The 19,030-nt window shown below is 40.6% G+C and overlaps 1 protein-coding gene across 4 annotated transcripts in view; it reads right to left on the reverse strand.

The window, feature by feature from the left end:
- The window catches only part of CCDC85A (coiled-coil domain containing 85A), a 165,498-nt gene that overhangs the window by 135,730 nt on the left and 10,738 nt on the right, over positions 1–19,030 (reverse strand). For all 4 annotated transcript variants that reach the window (XM_054575421.1, XM_054575420.1, XM_054575419.1 and 1 more), the window contains exon 2: positions 18,017–18,974. In XM_054575421.1, coding sequence (XP_054431396.1) covers positions 18,017–18,974 — 958 coding nt within the window. The remainder of the gene's footprint in view (positions 1–18,016; positions 18,975–19,030) is intronic.

Consider the following 19,030-nt stretch of genomic DNA (forward strand, 5'->3'; position numbering starts at 1 on the left):
AATAATCACCTCTTTTCTTTTTTTCATTAGCTCCCTTACCCCACCCTTCTTCCCATAAAAACCTTCCATTTTGTACAACCCTTCGGAGCCCTTCTGGTTCCTAGGTGAGGTGCTGCCCGGTTCAATCGCTTAATAAAGCCAACTAGACCTTCAAATTTACTCTGTTGAATTTTGTTTAACATCCTTAAAGTCCTTATTCTGGACTTTGCCTTATTCTTCTGGAACATCTGCTCTTGGATCCCTGAGCTGCCATGTAGGAAGGACACTGAGGCTGCTATGTTGCAAAAGGTACACAGGAAGACCACGTGGAGAGAACAAAAGCTGCATATGTGTAGATTCAGGGCCTGCCCAAGGAGCCCCAGGTCATCCCAGCTCAGACTCATGATGTGTGAATAATGACACCTCCAGATTGATTCCAGCCTCCAGAATTTGTCTTCCCATTTGAAGCCCCAGACACTGTGGAGTAAAATCCAACCATCCCCACTATGCCTTGTCCAGAGTCATGACCTGCAGAATCCATGAGCATGATGGAAAGCTTGTTGTTTTCCAACACTAAGTGCCACAATGACCTGTCACACAGCAATATCACTAGAAGTCCTCCACTAAAGAGGCAGCCACTGCGCCATCGTCCCGCCAACCACTGCCACGTGGGGGTGCAGAGCCAGTGTCAAAAGACCCTCCCATTTATCAAAAGAAGTCAGAAACTTCGGTTTGTACATGACTTTTCCAATTGTTAGACCATTGTGTGGGCCAAATAAAACATGATTGTGACCCCCAGTTTGCAACTCCTCATGTGGTTACAGATTCCTTGGAGCAAAGAGCTAGGCCGCTGCTAACAGCCCCTTTCAGGAAGCACGCGGTTAGCAGTTCGGGCCACTGTGCCATCGCCACTGCGCACCACGCCAGCTTTGCCCTTGCTCTTCCTTTGACCATAGTAGAAGAGAGTCAGCTCTAGTTAAGGCTTAGAGATCCCAAAAGAAATATTTCTAAAAGCACTCTAGGATTTACTTTAATTTTAAATCTCCAATGGGTTTTAAGGCCCATACTCTACTACCTCAAAGCCACAGTGATGACAATAGAAATCAAGGGCCAGTAAGTTTGGAAGTCACACACCTGAGCTCAGATGGCATACCTGAGATCCGTGACCCACGAAACAGAGCAGGAACTCAGTTGTGGAATAAAAGGTGAACACAGAGCTTAGTATATAATAGATCAATAAACAATAAACGGATGGGTAGATAAATAACCACTTCAGCAGATGATTTGTCTGACCTTCCTTTACATTGTATTTTAGCATTTTCACACACACACACATCCCTAATCTAGGTTCATTTAAGTCTTAAACTAATGTAAATTGTTAAGTCTCTAAAAAAGGAATGACAAATTCTCCTAAGCTTCTATACCTGATAGAGACCAACCAGTATCGCTAGTTCATTATAATACACCACAGAACAAAATTTTTGCCAATAATGAAAGCCTTAAACAAAGAACAACCCAAAAAATGCCATTCTTATTTAAACCACTAAGCAGGGAGATTTGTTTGTATACAACATTAAGTTCTGAAGTTAAAAAAAAAATTTTTAAAGTCCTATTTGCATCTCTAATTTTTACCAAATATCACTCAGGCCTAAATTAATCTTCTCATAAGTAACTAGGGTTTTGTTTGCTTGTTTTAATTTTCTTTATAAGGAACAGGGAAAAAAGTCACATGAGACTACACAAGAATGTTTACTTTCAAAGAGGTTGCATTCAGAAAACTAGCTTTCTATTTACTTTCTGTAATATCACTGTACCACAGCCAACTATAGAAATGAGCTATGGTATAAATTATCAGATCAAATTGAATATTGAAGATGACTTAGATATGAACTCACACAGCAAGTTCTAACCTACCACCATTCTGCTATCCGCTCGAGGCCTTCAGAGGAGGATGGCTCAGAATGGTCAAAAGATTCCTTTCCCTTTGGCCCAAGTCAGACAGACCACAGGCCTGTGTGTACCAGGAGTCCTCGAGACAGGTGAAGAATGCCTGCTGCCTCTCATCTGGATCATAAATGGGGGATTCTGGGATTTGATATGGGATACCACAGGAAATTTTGGTTTCTTCAGCAGTCATAAATGGATACTCCACACCATGAGGTGCCAGCAGTTTACAAGAAAATGGGAGGGAATATCTTGAGACTAAGAACCAAGGCCCCCAGTTCTCCTATTAATCTTCCCTTCTCTCCTGCCTTCCTTTTTATCACAGGTACAGGATGAGCCTGAAGGAAGAGAACAAGGTGGAAGCTTGAAAACATGATTTTGAAGCCTACAAAAATCACTGTGACAGTTTCTCTCTCGAAGTTAAGCTCGGTGGGTGGTTCACCATGTGCCCAATAAATTCTAAGATTCCACTCATAAAACCAGGAGCTTCACTTACATTAACCCAGGATTCCAGGAGCCATGACTTCAGGGAAGAAAAGGATCTTGTGTTGCAGTGACATTTATAACTGCTTCAAAATACTCTGCTACAGTGACACTATAACTTTGGGGAGTTAACACTGGTATTGGTAAAAGAGTAGGCATTTTGTGAGTGAGTTGTATAAGAGTGTGGGAGAAAGAGAAAGAAAAAAACCTAGAGTAAAACTTCATTTTATTTAAAAAAAATAAAAATTTAGCTTAGTTTTTTCAGGGCTAAGAAATTTTGTATCCTGAATACTATTAAAAATTGGTTTTAAATAAAGTTTCCTATACCAACTCAGAATTGAGGCAGACAGGCCACTAAAGAAACCTAAAACTCAAACTTCACCTTTTAGAATGGCAGCCCACTGATGTTAGCATAATTATTTAATTAAGCAATTAAAACACAAATCCTGCCTAAATAGTTCCATAGTAAAAAAAGGAAAAGTGGAGGTTCAAAAAGGAAAGAGCTCTGAGTTGGTGGATTCAAGGATAAACATTTAAGTTATATTTCTCTCGGAAAGTTTTGCTACTTCCTATCAAAACCGTTAAAAATTACTAGCACCTCAACAGCTGTATGTAGAAGTTAGCAAAAAGCTTTGGTTTCCTTTAAAGAATTTATATATTGTTTCCTCTCTAGCCCCTGAGGACAACACAAAATAAAGAACAGATGGTGGAAACTAAATAGGAGGAATTGAAGGTGAAAGTTTAAGATACACCAATTTAAACATCTACCTCTGAAAAATAAAATCCCCATGCCTGGAAACGAGCTCGGTTGCGTGTTTTCATAACATGCCTATCATCACAGCCGAGGCCAAACACGCATGCTCAGTGACAAGAATCAAGAAATGGTGTTACCGGCAACCGTCCATTCACCGGTCCAGAAAGCCAGCTCACATGTTCAAAATGTTTACTTCTTCTGATGCCTCTGCATTGGAGCAGATGTTTTCAAACTCTGTAAAGTGTCACTTTTTTTCAAGTGAAACTTCAGCAGAAGTGTGAACATACCAGTTGAATGGAGAGTTGCCCAGTGAAAGGGTATCTGTAATCGGGGTGCAGGGGGCGGCACAGTCTGCCTACTTCCCCCTTCACCCTCTGCATCCTCCCAAGAAGGCTCCATAGACCCTCTGGGGCTCAATGGAGCACAATTTGAAAACCAAGACTTAATATGCAACACCACAGGCCAAAACAGCGTCAAAATGCTAAAGGGGATAAACATCGAAATTCATGAAATGTAAAGGTTAAAATTAGGTTAATTTTACTACACTAAACCAACCAAAGAGTCAACAGGTTCCGAGATTATTTTTCTCCCTTTATTGTTTTAACAGAATTAGGTCATTGATTTGCACTGAGCTGCCTTTCAGGCAACCAGACCTTATATTCCCTAAAACCTTATGACATCTTCATTATTGACTCAAAAGAAATTAGTCAGAAGATGGATTTTCTTAACTTATGGCCGTCATTGTAAAACTCCCCCACTGAAAAACAGTAACCCTGCATAACCTTTGGTAGGAAAATAAAATAATGGAAGATGCTTAAATGCTGGCGTAAATCTAGGTACATGAAGACCCTCAAGCATGAATCATTGTAAAACCTCTTAGTTCAGGAAGCCTTAAGAAAAGGAATATATAAAAAACAAACTATTAGAATTAAATTAAATTATAAAATCCCAACAAGAGATTTCTTTTTTCTTCCAATGCTAAGGAACTAGTTTTCCTGGACCACTTAGTTTAATCACAGGTCTAAAGAATGGAGAGCATTTTACATTCCTCTCCATATGAGAGACTCACATTGCTATTAGGAAAACAGCCATAGATAACATTTCACACTCTAGGTAATCTAGCCTCTATCCCCTTTCCAGACTTATCTGCCACAACCTAACAATGACCTCAGACCTACTCATGTCCTCATTGGTCCTTTAATACCACTGGCTCGTTTTCATCTCTGCGCCGCCTGTCCTAGACACCCTCACCCCTCTGGCCCGTATCCCAATGCAACTAAGCCCCAGGGCTCAACCTCACAACACACCTCCTTTGAGCAGCCACCCCTGGCACACATCCTGTGACCCATCTCCCAGGCCCACAGAGGCCCATGGTACCAGGTGCTCTTTCTGTCCATTTGGTTCTTAATTGTGCACCTTCACTGTTATCTTCACATCTTCTCCCACGGATATATCAGACCATGAACTCCTAGAAGGAACGGCCTGTGACTCACTCTCCTCTATCTCATGTAGCATCTATCACCATGCTGTACCCACATGCAATGCACAATAAGTATCTGTTGAATGAATGGGCCTATATATGTATTAATCTCCATAATCTCTCATCCACACATGGAATAGTGCAGAAATCTATATAAAGTAAGTGAAATACAAGTGGAATTTTGTATTCTACTACCACCCACACCCATTGACTCTCACCAGCCCATGCTTTCTCTGAGACGTTCATTTGTTTTACTATGTTGTTTATCTCAGAACACATTCTGATTAGCCTTTAATTTGTTGTAATATATCTCTATTATCCCTGACATTGTTTAAAATGTGTGGCTGCCTGATGAGTCAAGGAAGTGATTTACAATGAAATTGCAATAAATTTTGCCCTTCCCTACACTTAATGTTAGATTGAAAAGCATTACTCCAAACAAGTTCAAATAACAGCTATAAAGTAATAGAGTTAAAGTGCCAAAGAAACTGCCCAAAGGTTCTAGGAAAAGACCACCAAATACGGTTAAATGGGACATAACAAAAGCACATGAAGAGCCTAGTGCCACTGCCCTGCAATTGGCTTGCTCTTCTTCCCAACTTAGAGTTGACAGCCATACTCTCCCATCTAGTCCACAGATGGCAAGAGACTTGAGGATATCCAGTCTACAGTACAGTAGAAAGTGAAATCCTTTACCCTGCTTCTCCAGAGAACTAGCCCACTAAGGAACATGGGAAAATATGTAAGAGTCTTTACACAGAACGCACATGTTCCACACAAAGCCAGTCCATTTACAGTCTTCCCTTTGAGGCCTACCCAAACAGAAGAAACCTACTATCAGACTGCCTTTAGAACTCTGCAAATCCCAAATCGCCTCCATAGTGCCTCATTAGCTTCTTGTTCACCCATGAGGTGTTCAGAGTCATCGCTGTGGCCACTTCGAGTCCATTCTGACACTGCTAGGAGAGCTGCTGTAACCCTGACAAGTTCCCCGTGAGGCACGGTGGTGCAGAGAGAGGATTCAGCCCAATGGTTCTCAGGTGGAGCCATTCACAGTGAACTTTCCACGTAAGCATAGAATCCCTTTTAGAGATTATCGTCACTGTTCCCTGCTGGGGGCCCAGGCCCAGCTGTACAATCTCTAGAGGAAGTTGGGTATGTGCCAAGCAAGGAGAAGAGCCCCCAGTCTAAGCTGGTCAGACCCCCAAAGCTGATGAATCACCTTTCTCCCTGCCCTGGTAAGAGGAGGAACAAGAAGCTGGTAGCATAACATGGGCTATGATTCCCAGCTTCCATCAGTACAATGGCTGAGGTAAAAATAAGGTCCCACAACAGGTTGGACACTAGAAATGCATTTTGTATGTCATTGTTGAATCTGAACCCTGGGCTACATGTTAGCGTTATTATTCCAAAAAATGTTTATGGAGATATAATACAATGTTGTCAGCTGTTTGGGGAGGAAACACTGGCCATTAAGTAAATATATATCTGTTTTTAAATGTTCAAATGACCCTTTATGAAATGGTGTTAGCAGATAGATTATTTTTATTATTTTACTGTCCATACCTCACAAAGGTAAAAAGTTGGCAAGTTCCATGTTTACTGTCAGATATTATGTCTATCTGTAAAATCCAAATTCTGGGACTACTGACTTAGATCTCTATTCCAGGCGTCCTACTTAAGGGATACATTATTTTGCCCAAAGAAGTTGGTGGTATGCCAAAGGTCAGAGGCAAAGCCAATTCTGTATCCAAATCTCAAGCTGAGCAGTGTGCCATGATGTCTTTTAAGAAGGTAATGCCAATTTCACCCCAAAGACAAGGGAAATAAAAGGAAAAATAAATGAAGAGAGTGCCTCAAACTAAAAAGCTCTGCATAGCAAAAGAAACCATCAACAAAGAGCTAGCCAATCGAATGGAAGAATATATTTGCAAACCATACCTCGAAATGGGGGCTAATATCCAAAACATATAAAGAATTCATACAGCTCAACAACAATAAAAAGCAGATTAAAAAATGGGCAGAGCACCTGAGTAGAAATCTTTCCAAGGAAGACATACATATGACCAATAAATATATAAAAAAATACTTAACATCACTAGCTATACAGGAAATGCATATCAAAACTACAATAAGATATTACCTCACATCTGTTAGAATGGTTATTTTCAATAAGACAAGAAATAAGTGTTGGAAAGGATATGGAGAAAAGGGAACCCCTCGCATACTGCTGGTGATAATGAAAATTGGTACAGCCACTACGGTAAACAATATAAACATTCTTCAAAAAATTAAGAATAGAGCTACCATATGACCTAGCACTCCATCTTGTGGATATTTACCCCAATATTTTAAAACCCTTACTCATGGAACTGTGTGCACCCCTATGTTCACCAAAGCATTATTTACAATATCCAAGACATGGAAAGAGCCCAAGTGTCCTTTGACAGGTGACAAGATAAAGAAGATGTAGCACACATATATACAGTGGAGTACTATAATATTTAGCCATAGAAAAAGATGAAATATTGCCATTGGCAACAACATGGATGGATGTTTAACAGTATTATGCTAAGTGAACAAGCCAGATGGAAAAGAACAGAAACCAGATAATTTCACTCATATGTGGGATATAACACACAAAAAAAAAAATGGAAAAAAAAAACAACAAAAAACAAACTCAGATACAGACAACAAAAGGATAGTTACCAGAGGGGCAGGGGGCAGAGAGAGAATGAAGAGGGTAAAAGGAGTCAAACATATGGTGACAGAAGGAGACTAGACTTCAGGTGGTGGGCACACAATGTACAATGTACTATACTGATGTTGTTATTAAGTTGTCCACCTGAAATTTGTTATTAACCAATGTTACCTGAATAAAAAAATAAAATTAGTTCATCATACTGTTTTTATAACTCCATGAAAAATTTAAATTATTTTAAACTATTTGACGATACATTTTAAATTCAAACTACTTATTTACAATGAAAATAGAATTTGGCTGAAGGAGGTTTATAAAATTGTTTCATTGCTTTAGAGTCATAAATAAAGCTTGGATGCCATACGCCAATTTAAGGATGAGTATCTACATATTACTTTAACATATGGGTGAAATTCCACAGATTACCTATAAAATAACTAGATATGCTTTGTGAATAGGTCTCATAGTGCCAGCCTAGATCTTTTTTAAATGAATGCCTATTGTATAACTCGGCTGTATAGACTCTGGCAAGAATAATGTTTCCATCAAAGATAGATTTATGTGGTAGGCCAATAACCCGCAACATGAGCAATTTTGAGATTGCAACAGGAAAATGCCAAAGAAATTAAGGGTGAAATCATGTGGCACAAAGTCTTGGGGCAAAAAGGATTGAAATATCAGTCTCCATTTTAAGTGCCAAAGGGATACTCTAAAAATAAGCAATATTCTAGCCTGTTCTTCCACAGATTTTGAGAAACTTGATTCCAAACTGTTTCTCATGAAAGTCACTATACTGGGAGAGCTATTCATGGCAAACCACCTGGATAATGTTTATTTCTAGACCTCTAATTGATCATAATTGTAAATACGCTCTCTACCAAAGTACCCTCACATGTAAAATAAGCAGCTAACTTCGGCCAGTTCCCCCGCCCTCCCCGCTCCATAGCCAGACAGTTCTGGTTGGCTCCGGTAACAATGATTGGGCCTGTCCTGCCAATCAACGTAAGACAGGTGCCCACGGACAACATGCACTGCAAAACAGACAGATCCTGTGAAATATTTCAGGGCATTGCCCCCTCACACTGTCTTTGTCTGCTGTTTTCATTCTCCCTTTCTTACTTTCTAAGTTGACCCTTAGCTCACCTTCCTTTAAGGTGCAACTAATCCATCATCTGCAGATATGACTAATGACTTGCCTTTCAGGGTCTTATTCTGTTTGGGTGAATGGTGAATTGGCACTTGCTGTCTGTGGAAACAGAAGAGGTGCTGAATTAATGAGCATGGTTAATTTGAATTCTCAAGAGTGGTTCAACAGACCAGGCTGCTTTAAACAGAAATCTGAAACTTAGATATTCTGACCTTTTAAATGCCATCAAAGTGTAATATAAGTATACTTTACTTCTGCCTATAGTAGCATAAATCAGAATAACTGGCTTAATTAGTTTTGTTTGCAGTAAGCTGAGTTATTAAAAAACACAGCTCCTTGAGAGCAGTTGGTATGGCCATCTGGCCCATCCCTTTGCTCCTGGTCTCTTTCCCTTCCATCTCTTGCAGCCCAAAAGCTGACATTTCTCCAGACACACAGCAGTTTGACTGTTCATACAAGTAGATATGCGAGGACAGAACAAAGGTCAGTCCACCTTCACAAGAATGTTTACCTGGAGGAAATGTGGCCTTGCAGTGGGGAGAGTCTGTGTGGGAGGAAGTGAGTGGCAAGGTTGTTGGCTCCTCAGGCTGGGACAAGAAAGAATACTTCTAACAAAGCATTTGATTAGCTCTGTCTACAGCCATACCACCCTGAATGCGCCTGAGCTCGTCTGATTAGCTGTCCATCAGCTGTGAACTCTGCCCCCATCTGGCCTAATCAGAGGTTCCTAGATCCAAGCTCACCTCCTAAATCATCAGCTCTTCTAAGCCATAGTCTATTGACATTCTTCCTGCCCCACTCTCATCATTGCAGGCCTCTGGTTTTCTAGAATTTCCAACAGGAAGAAAGGGAAGGATGGTTCTCTAGTCCATTTAGAGTCTTTATTATTTAAATATTATCCCTACTCCAAGTAGCCTCAGAGGTCTAGAGGATTAAATGCCTTCCTTATCAAACTTATTCCATGCCCTGGGAGTCAGCTTGATCCCAGTCCTCTACTAATTCCACAATGGCCTTAGGCAATTCACTGAATTTCTCTGGAAGTTAATTTTCTCATTCAGAAAATGGGAAAGTTGAACTGGATAAAATGTACTTTACAGATTCAAGTTCTATGATTCCATGACTTCCTGAAGTAAACACAATTACAGTGTTCTCTTTCTGTTCCTTAGCATTAAAGCCTATCTCAATTAGCTAAACTTATAAAATATATACACACATGAACATCACCACTAATTGGCTTTTGTTCCTACTGACAGGAAAACATACTCTATGTTTGAAGTGCAATTCATGCTTCTCATCATTTTTTAACCAATTAGCAATTATGGACACTCAGGGAGCTGTAGTTACACACAACCCAGATCAGGGATTTCCCCTGAAATCCAAAAGACCCCTCAATATTGGAAGAAAGATGAGAAGACCTTTCAGTTTCCTTTAAAACTCAAGACTAGAAGACAGAATGCTCTGTCTAAACCAATGATAAATACACCTGACTGGAAAAGCCCACTCATTCAGGAAACTAAAGCCACCTTTTATTTCTTGGCCATGGTAAGTTAACCAAAACATTTTGGCCCTAAACTGTAGCAGCAGGCATAAATGGTGCTGTAAGTATTTTGTTTGCAAAATTTTAAAATGTAAGAATTCATAGTCTTTATGTAGCTGAAAATAAAAGTGAAAAGGGTATTTAAAAGCAATTCAAGATCTTAAAAATAGATACATTCAATGTTCTTTTAAACACTAAATACTGTATGTGTGGGTGGGTGGAAAGAAAACTCAAATAATTACGCTCTTTGAGCAATCACCAAACCCAACCTTTGGGCCTACAGAAGCCCTAAATATTGGTTTGGCCAAGAAGCCTGTTTAGTTTTTTTCCAATAAAAGACACATTTTTCATTTTTACCAATAACTTTATTGATTTGGATATCTGAAGTATGTCAGCTATCTCCTGCTACTGGTTCCTAGTGGGTAGAGGCCAGGATGTTGCTCAATATCTTCTAATGCGTAAGACAGCTCCACAGCAAAGAATTACTGGGCCAAAATGCCAATAGCACCAAGAAACTTCACAAACCACTCTGACATGTTCGATCAGTCACAACACCTTCTCCATACACTGCACAAATGTCTTTTTTTGCGTTTCAGTTGCGTTATACCTTTCTTGAAATAATACAGCATAAACACACCAAAAATGTTGTGCATCTGCTTCCATCTTCAATATTAAAATCGCTGCACAAAAATTCACCAATTTTGATAAGTTTTTTAACTGCACACCGATATGACAGCTGTAACAATACTATAACAATTTTTTTTTTCCAAATGAAGTTAAAGACAGCTAAGCACTATTGAAGCTATCACATGGAAAAAAATGTAATGGACTTTTTGGCCAACCCAATAACTGAGGATATGGAAAAAAAACTAATTAACATTATTCCGGAGGTTTTTAACTGGTAATTGAATGTGTGCCTAGTTTCAATCCAGGCCCAAGACCAAGTCCCAAGACTTGACATACCCTTTCATAATGATTCCAGCACAGTATAACATGTAACTCTGTTATATGAAAACTGTAAATGATTCAACCAGGTATAAATAACCCAGTTACTGACTTTTATCTTAGGGAGGACAAACCAGTGTTGCCTTTATAAGGACGATAATGCAACCTTCTGTTTCTTTGCCATTTTCCCTTTTCTCAACATCTCTCCTGCCTCTCCATGGCTTAAAGATCTTCTGTGTCAGAGACAGCAGCCACTCTTTCTACTGGGAAATCTTGAATGGAGCTCTCAAAAGGAGGCAATTTATGTCAGGCACAGCAGTAACTTGAACCTCCTCACTCTTTCGCAGATTAGATAGAAACTCTTATTAACTTAGAGTTGAGATTTCAAATCTGTGTTCTCAAGTGTCCCATGGTCTATTCTTGATATTTAATCTCAAATTTCCTAGAATTCTTGAAAATCAGCCCATTTCAGAACTTAAAACTATTCTTAGTATTTTCCAGAGTCAAATTCAAAATAAAAAATTTTTTCACAAATGTGCACAATGCTTGCCCTAAATATTATGCATGAAAGTACTATTAAGGGCAACCTGGTTGTGCCAAGGGGCAAATATTTCTGGGTTCATCTAGAAATACCTCAATTCTATCAAACACAGTCAAGACTCAAAAAATATGCAAAAATGATCTTTAGAAAGCCAAAATACTTACAGATGCATGGCACGTGGACCATGCACTAAAGCACACACTTTATTCATGTAATGGTACTTTAAGGTCCTTTACTCTTATTTTAAAGAGTACTGATCAGTATCGTTATTCACTCTTGTGAGGTATGACCAGCCATTAGCAACAGCAGAATAGAATTTAGAAACAATGAGAAAGGGAGTTAAAGTCAGGCCCCCAGAGGGCAGTAACGAATACTCCTAACAGGAGTCTGGTACCCGAAGTGACTGAAAATCTATTATTTTAGAATTAGGTATTGGGTTAAAAAAAAAAATAGCCACCTGGGGCCATTTAATGTAGGAACTCAGTTCTATCTAGCTTAAGAATTCCTGGGGTCTCTAAGCAACAGAAGTTGCTAAAATTTGAAAAGTTTTCGAGCCTAAGGTCATAAATTTCAGTCTGACAAACATCATAAAGTATACCCTAGCCCAATGGTGCTATACAAATATGCCTTATCATTATTATTTTTTAAAAATACCTCCAAAAAGTTAGGCTTCACACCCTCCTTTCGGACCAATGGAGCTTGACAGAGATCCCTACACCAATGCGTCCAGAAAAATCTATCGTTACTATGACTAAATGTAAAGCTTTATAGAAAATCACTGTATTTGCACTCATTTGACACTCGTGAAGTTATCTGGTGGAAGGGAATACTTGCAATAACTTTTCATTTCTCCTATGCTTTGTTCTAAATTACCTCAGTTAAAAAGATAAATGCATCACTAATTCAATAATCATATTTTTTCTACTGTATCTTTTGGAAAGTTGCAATAAATCCAAAAATACAAACATCTAATTGATTTCAATTGGATCTAAACAAAACGGCCATTGTCAGCTGAAAGGGATTCTTGGTCGATTTCACAGCAGCAACTTGCTTATGTGACCGGATGCATCTGACATTTGTTTGACTCAACAGAGTCAGCCAACTGAATGTTTGACATTGTTCAGATGCAATATTAAAGTTAAAATATACATGTACACACATATATTTAATATATGTTAGATTTAGATTGTAGATACAGAAAATCTCCTTTGGAGAAAGAGGAAAAGAATCCCCTAGATTTCTATGTGTATAGCTTTGTGCTATTATTTCCAATGGAGTTGAAAACCTTACATTCTACTAGAAAATACCTTTCTAAGCCATCTAGGCCTTCCAATAATAGTTTGCCTCTCAGATATAGTTTAAAAAATTGCTAAATGTTCTCAATAGTTTGTCATTAAATAAAAATGTATACTAATATCTTCTTATGATAAATGCAATGTGCATACACAAGTACAGTACAGTAATTGATTCTATTTTTCAAGACTTCTTAAATTGATGTCCTATCAAAGTGGATATAAGGCTACCACATTACCATACTGAAATTTGAAGATCAAAAACTATTATCTAGTTCTTTAACAATCTCCGTGTCTGTTCACACAAGAGGAAATATAGTCAGAGATCATCAAAACCTGCTCTGGTATACAGTCACTGCTGAAATTTTTCTCCCAAGAGGCATTCAATTTCTATTGTCCAAATTCATTCATAAGTGACATTGTGATGTTCTCTACGCTAAATATGAGATTTATGAGAGTAACAATTCATGCTACACTGGCCCACCACTTAATTTACAGACACCCTGGCTTCAGAGAAATCCTGCTGGGCTTCTCCACACATGGGTTCTTACCCCTTCACAAACAAGGCCACTTGGTAATTATCAGTTTTTGCTCACTCATTAACAACCTCAACAGAGAATAAGGAGCAGTCTTAAAACCCAGGGTGAAACCTACAAACTGTATGACTTGAAATGCAGTCTTCCCTTGTGGGAAAAATGCATTAGCATTGCAGATGTCATATGATCCACATGCACTCCTGGCATCTACCGTAAATGGGTTAGAAGCTCAAGTTCTTTTTCCATCTGGGTGTGAAGGCTTAAAAAAGTAACCTTGAAATATTCACATGTTGCAGTTTCCCCAAATTAACCTAACAATTATACCTTGCAAAAATTCAAATTTTCAAAGCATATCCCCCAGAAGTCCATTATCAGATAGCCTTGGTCTGGGTTGAGAGGGGCGAAGTTTTACATTACCTGCTTGGGTCAGGCCTTCCCAGTCCTGGAGTTCATTTCAGCAAAGGAAGAGAAGAGTTAACTTTCTTCCTCCCAGGAAGCTTGGGTATTTGAGAGGTGCACTCACACCAACCCATCTTATACAACAGTCAGTCACCCAGAGCAATGGCTTTCACCTGCTCTGCTCATTAGACTCACCTGAGGAGCTCTTCCTGCACGTGCCCAGGCCCAGTGCCAGCCCAACTTAATTTGCATGTGAGCTGGGGCCCAGGCACTAGTGTTTCTTCAAAGTTATCATAGTGATTTTAACCTGCAGCCAGATTGGAAAACACTGCTCCAAAACAGTGGGTCTGAATCAGGAGCAATTCTGCCCACTCCCTGGGAACATCTGGCAGGGGCTGGGGACATTTTTAATTAGTCACCATTGGATGAGCCTCGTGGGTAGAGCCCAGGATGCTGCTAAACCTCCTAAGACACACAAGATAACCCCTGACAACAAAAAATTGTGTGGTCCCTAATGAGGGCAGTGCTGCTGCTGAGAAATCCTGCTCTAGTCCAAGAGCTAGTGGGAGAGAGAGCCCACTCTTTGCATCTCTAGGGATACTCGCACAAAGACAAGAGGCAGCAGAAAACTTTCAGGAGGAAGACTTGCAACCCTGACACTGCATCCCGCAAGGCCAAAGGTAGTTCTAAATGGACCTTGTCCAACACAAGGGAATAATGCCCTCGTGTGCTCTCACTGCTAGGCGATGTTGAAGGAGAACGTGAAGCTACTGTGCACTGGAACATGCTCAAAAATGTCAAATTAAGGATACCTGAACAATGTCTTCAGAAGAAAGAAGATAAAATGTAAAATAAAGAGTAATGTTTCTTCCTCTATGTATTTTTTCTCAGTTGCTGATAAACAGAAATATGCGTCTCTAGAATTAAAACTCTATTACTCTTTGACTGTATTCACAATGTCCCCAGGGTGGACTATTTGCAAAGAAAGGCCTGATAATCAGAATCAACTTTGTCTGGAAGGTTAACAATATAACAGAGCTGTTCTTGCTCAAAGAACCTGGATCATCCATGACACCCACGACCTGGGCCACAGAGTTTTCTGTTAAAAAGAAAGATCTGCCAGCTGACATCTGGAAGCAAAAGCCCTTGGGCTCATTGTGGAAGGGAACATTTTCACCTAAAAAGTTCAGTCCAACCTTGAATTTCAATGGAGTCAGGTAAATGAATCCCCCATTCTCAAGGAGGCTATCAGTTTGTACATTTACAGCTAGAAGTGGCTATTCAATTACTTAATTTACAAATCTGGAATACAGCAAGTAACTTGAATGAATAGACAAATGCCTTAATGTCTAGATGTGATAAGTGTTGAATCTACTTCCTCTTTGCAAATAGAACTCTCTACAAATTGAGAAGAAATAGCTGAATAATAACTTTTAAACAAGTAAATGCATTCATGAACATTTTATTCAATTGACGGGTATTTTTTTGTTTGTTTTGTCTTTGCTTTTGGTTGTTATTTAATCAGCTACTAATTAAAAAATGGCTATACAGTGTTAGATAGTTTTAAGGGAGGAAAAATGCCTAAAATTCGTCTTTGCATCCAGTTGGAAATTAGGCCAACTGTTTTAACCAAAGGAAACTCTTGGAGGTCAAGTTCATCAACTACTTAATACAACTGAAGGCACAAGAAAAGTTAAAGATGCTAAAGGTACAACCAACTAAAACAGCAATTGTTTTCACCAATGTTCCCTCAGTATGTACATGCGTATCTTCTTGGAGGGAATTTATATCCTTACAAGTAGGACAATATCCCACCATCTCTGTATTATTCTACCATAATGCAGACACACTTCCACTTGCTTTCACCTGCTTTTTTGTTCATATAAAAACATACAAGTGCTCATCTAAAACAGTCATGTCTCACACCAATGTCAAACAGAGTGACTCTGTAAATGGCTCGGCAAATCTGCAATTTGAGATTAACTTTGCTACTGGTTCCTGTTTACAAGCCAATGACTCAAACAAAGTGGGTGGGGATTTGTAAGTTTAAATATCATTGTTTTATCATCCATATCAAAAATTAATTTGTAACGTTAGTATAAATACAAGCTACCAATGCCCAAGTTTATAAGCTGATGATCCATGAACATTGTTCCACTTCATTTTTCCAATTACTGAAATAAAAACATAATGCAAATGTACTACAAATATACTTTGGTAAGGATATCAACTGTTAGAAGAAGATTTGTCACTTTATAATGAGAAAAGTAAACACAAAAATTAAATATAGTGGTGCTCTAAATAATGCAACAAATTTTTAACTAAATAGAATTATTAAATTTTAAAAAACATTTGTCTGGCCCCTAAGTTTATCTGAATCCAGGCAATAATAAGTCATGATGTAATGTCATTCTTATCTAAAGACATACCTTTCATTATGACAGACATTGTTTAAAAGTTGCACCTAAAATCTTTTCTTGGAAGTTACATCACACATTGATTAAACGAGTTTCTTATTTCAAAAAGTTTTTTGGTAGAGAAAATTGCTTGGTAAGTTAACCACCTGCCCCTAAGTAATTTTTCTGTTTTGGTTTGAGATACAAAGTTTCCTTAAAATAGTGCACACCGCTTACCTCTCATGCTCATCAGAAAGTAACCAAGAAACGGAAAAGTCATTCACTTCACCATCCTGTTAGCCCATTACTCTCTGAAGACAAGCTTCATGGCCATGACCCATCTTTGGGAGTAACACAACCAAAATATATTCCTCCATGACTTTCATCCCCGTGAGAACTGCACAGCCCAGGCTGCCCACCGCCATCAGGGCAGCATCTCTGCCTCTCCTGGAAAGACTGAGTGACGCTGCAATGAACTGAGCAGCCCGGCCAGCCAGGAGGCCTCAGCACAACAGGGCACCCGGCCTCCCGCTGCCCCATCTCCCAACACAACCAACCAATCATCCTATCTTTCCCACCCTTTCCAGTTCCATTTGCGCTTAACAGAACATTGGATGCATTAGAAGCCAAGCTTCGGGAGTCCATTTTCAGCACGACAAGGAAAGGATTGGAAAGGGAAAGGATTAGGATGAAATGGAATCCAACAGGTAAATCCCCAAGTACAATATTGAAAATTTACCCCGTTGTGTCACTGCTAAAATTGGAAGCCACCACTGCTCAAAGATGACGACACATTGACTCCTGAGCAGCTTTCAAATAAAGTGAAAAACCTCAGATATTTTTGAATGAAAAAAGCCCACAGTTTATAAAACCAATCATTTTAGTTCCAACTCAACCATAGGTAACATAAAAGGACTGTGAGGATTTTTGTTTGTTTTTTAAAGAAACGATTTTTCTCCCTCTTGACTTCAAAGTGGTTTCAGAACCAAGATGCAGAAAATTAAATCTCTTCTAAAAGGTTTAAAAACTTGGGTTTAGAGCCACCTCAGCAAATGGAGTGGATGTTATGCTTTGGAAACCAAAGGAGTGTTCAAACACATCTGTACATTTTTAAAAAGGAACATTTAAGCAGTGGAAAAAGATTTCTCTTGCAAGGTAAAAGCATGCACTATTCAGAATACATTACAGGGAGTTTGGTGGGAGGACTGGGTGGGTCTTGGGTGAGTAGGGAAGGGAATTATTTGATGCATTTTAGATGGCAAATAAAGTTACAGATTCATGCTAAGGCCCCCAACGCAATGAAGAAAATCTTCAAGGTCAAGTGAGGCATATTTATAGCATTCAGACAACCCAGCTTCAAGCTTGTTTAGGGGCACCATATTTCCTTTTTAATGATAGTATTGTTTTTCATAATAAATAGCCATTCCTTCCTGCACAGAAACTATTATCTGGCTTCAAAACTGTTTGGTCACCTGCTCCATAAGCTAGCCCCAGAGGAAACCGCAGGCAACTAGGGAAACGCTCAAGGTCAGAGTGGAAGAATCTTAGCGTAGTTCTGGTTTTATCTTCAGTACCTATAAATCTCACCCGGACTACTCAGAGTCCCATGGAATTTGTTCCTCTCTCTCCCCTAAAGCCTCCTAATCTTCTCCAAGCTTGCTTGCTGGATAATAGTGTGAACTAAAACCAATGGCAGGGACGGGGCGGGGCGGGACGAGAAATGCTTGTCGTGATCTGGGGACAAATGTTTGTTCCTTCCCATCCCACCCCACCCCGTCAGCCAGCCCGGCACTTTCTAATGTGGCTGAAACGCCCTTTAACACTCAGAACTCTCTCCTGAGCTGCCCCAGCCAAAGCGGTTCCCCAGCACGTACTGACCCACCGTTCATGCCACTGTAGACATTCCGGTGATGGGGTGACACTTCCTCCTGCGCCTGCCTCCTCAGGGTACCCTCCCTGCTGCCTCCACCGCTGCCTCCGCCGCCTCCGCCCACATGTTTGTGATCAGGGCTCCCCCCATAATGCTGTTTGAGGTGCTCAGGGCTGGTGCCCCTGGCTCTGGGTAGATGCTCCAGGCTCCCACCGAGGGCATGTTTCTGAAGATGCTCAGGGCTCCCTCCGCTGTGCCTGGCGTGCTCGGGGCTGCCCCCGGGTCTGTGCTTCTGGAAGTGTTCGGGACTCCCGCTCAGCACGTGCTTGGGCAGCGTTTCAGGGCTGCTCCCTGGGTGCGGGTGCCTTTGCTGTTCAGGGCTGCCCTTGCACAAGGGTTTGTGGTGCTCAGGGCTGGGTCCTTTGAGCGCTTTGGAGTGATCGGGGGTCCCGGAGGCCCTGGGTTTCTGTAGATGCTCTGGGCTAGTGCTCCTGTGCTTGGCGTGCTCAGGGCTGCCCTCGGCCCGGGGCTTCTGCAGGTGCTCCGGGCTGCCACTGCTAGCGTGGTGCTTGTGGTGGTCGGGGCTGTCGGTGCTGCCCGTGCTGGAGGTGCTGCTGCCATCGCCCACGTCGCGCACGCAGGGCGCCGAGGAGGCGGTGAGCTGGCACAGGCTGGCCTGGCTGTCGATGGAGCAGCGGCTGCCCGCGCAGCCCGCGCCCTTCTCCTCGTCCAACAGCACACACAGCTCCTTGAGCTCCATGTTCTCCTTCACCACCTCCTCCTGCTTCACCTCCAGCTCCTTCAGCTTCTGCAGGTATAAGGCCACTTCCTTGTGCATCACCCCTGCCGTGAAGCGGCCCAGTCTCTGCCACTCCCGGGACACCCTCTTGCCTTTCTGCCGGTCGTCATCCAAGAAACAGCAGAGGTCCCTCAGCTCCTGGTTGTCCTCCTGGAGTTTCTGGTTGATATCCTGAAAAGAAAGACACAACCATTCAAGACAGGTACTCATATAAGGCTTCCTCAGGC

This window comes from Pteronotus mesoamericanus, unplaced genomic scaffold, assembly GCF_021234165.1.
Source record: "Pteronotus mesoamericanus isolate MK-2021 breed Mesoamerican mustached bat unplaced genomic scaffold, CSHL_Meso_final contig_291, whole genome shotgun sequence".
NCBI classification, from domain to species: domain Eukaryota; kingdom Metazoa; phylum Chordata; class Mammalia; order Chiroptera; family Mormoopidae; genus Pteronotus; species Pteronotus mesoamericanus.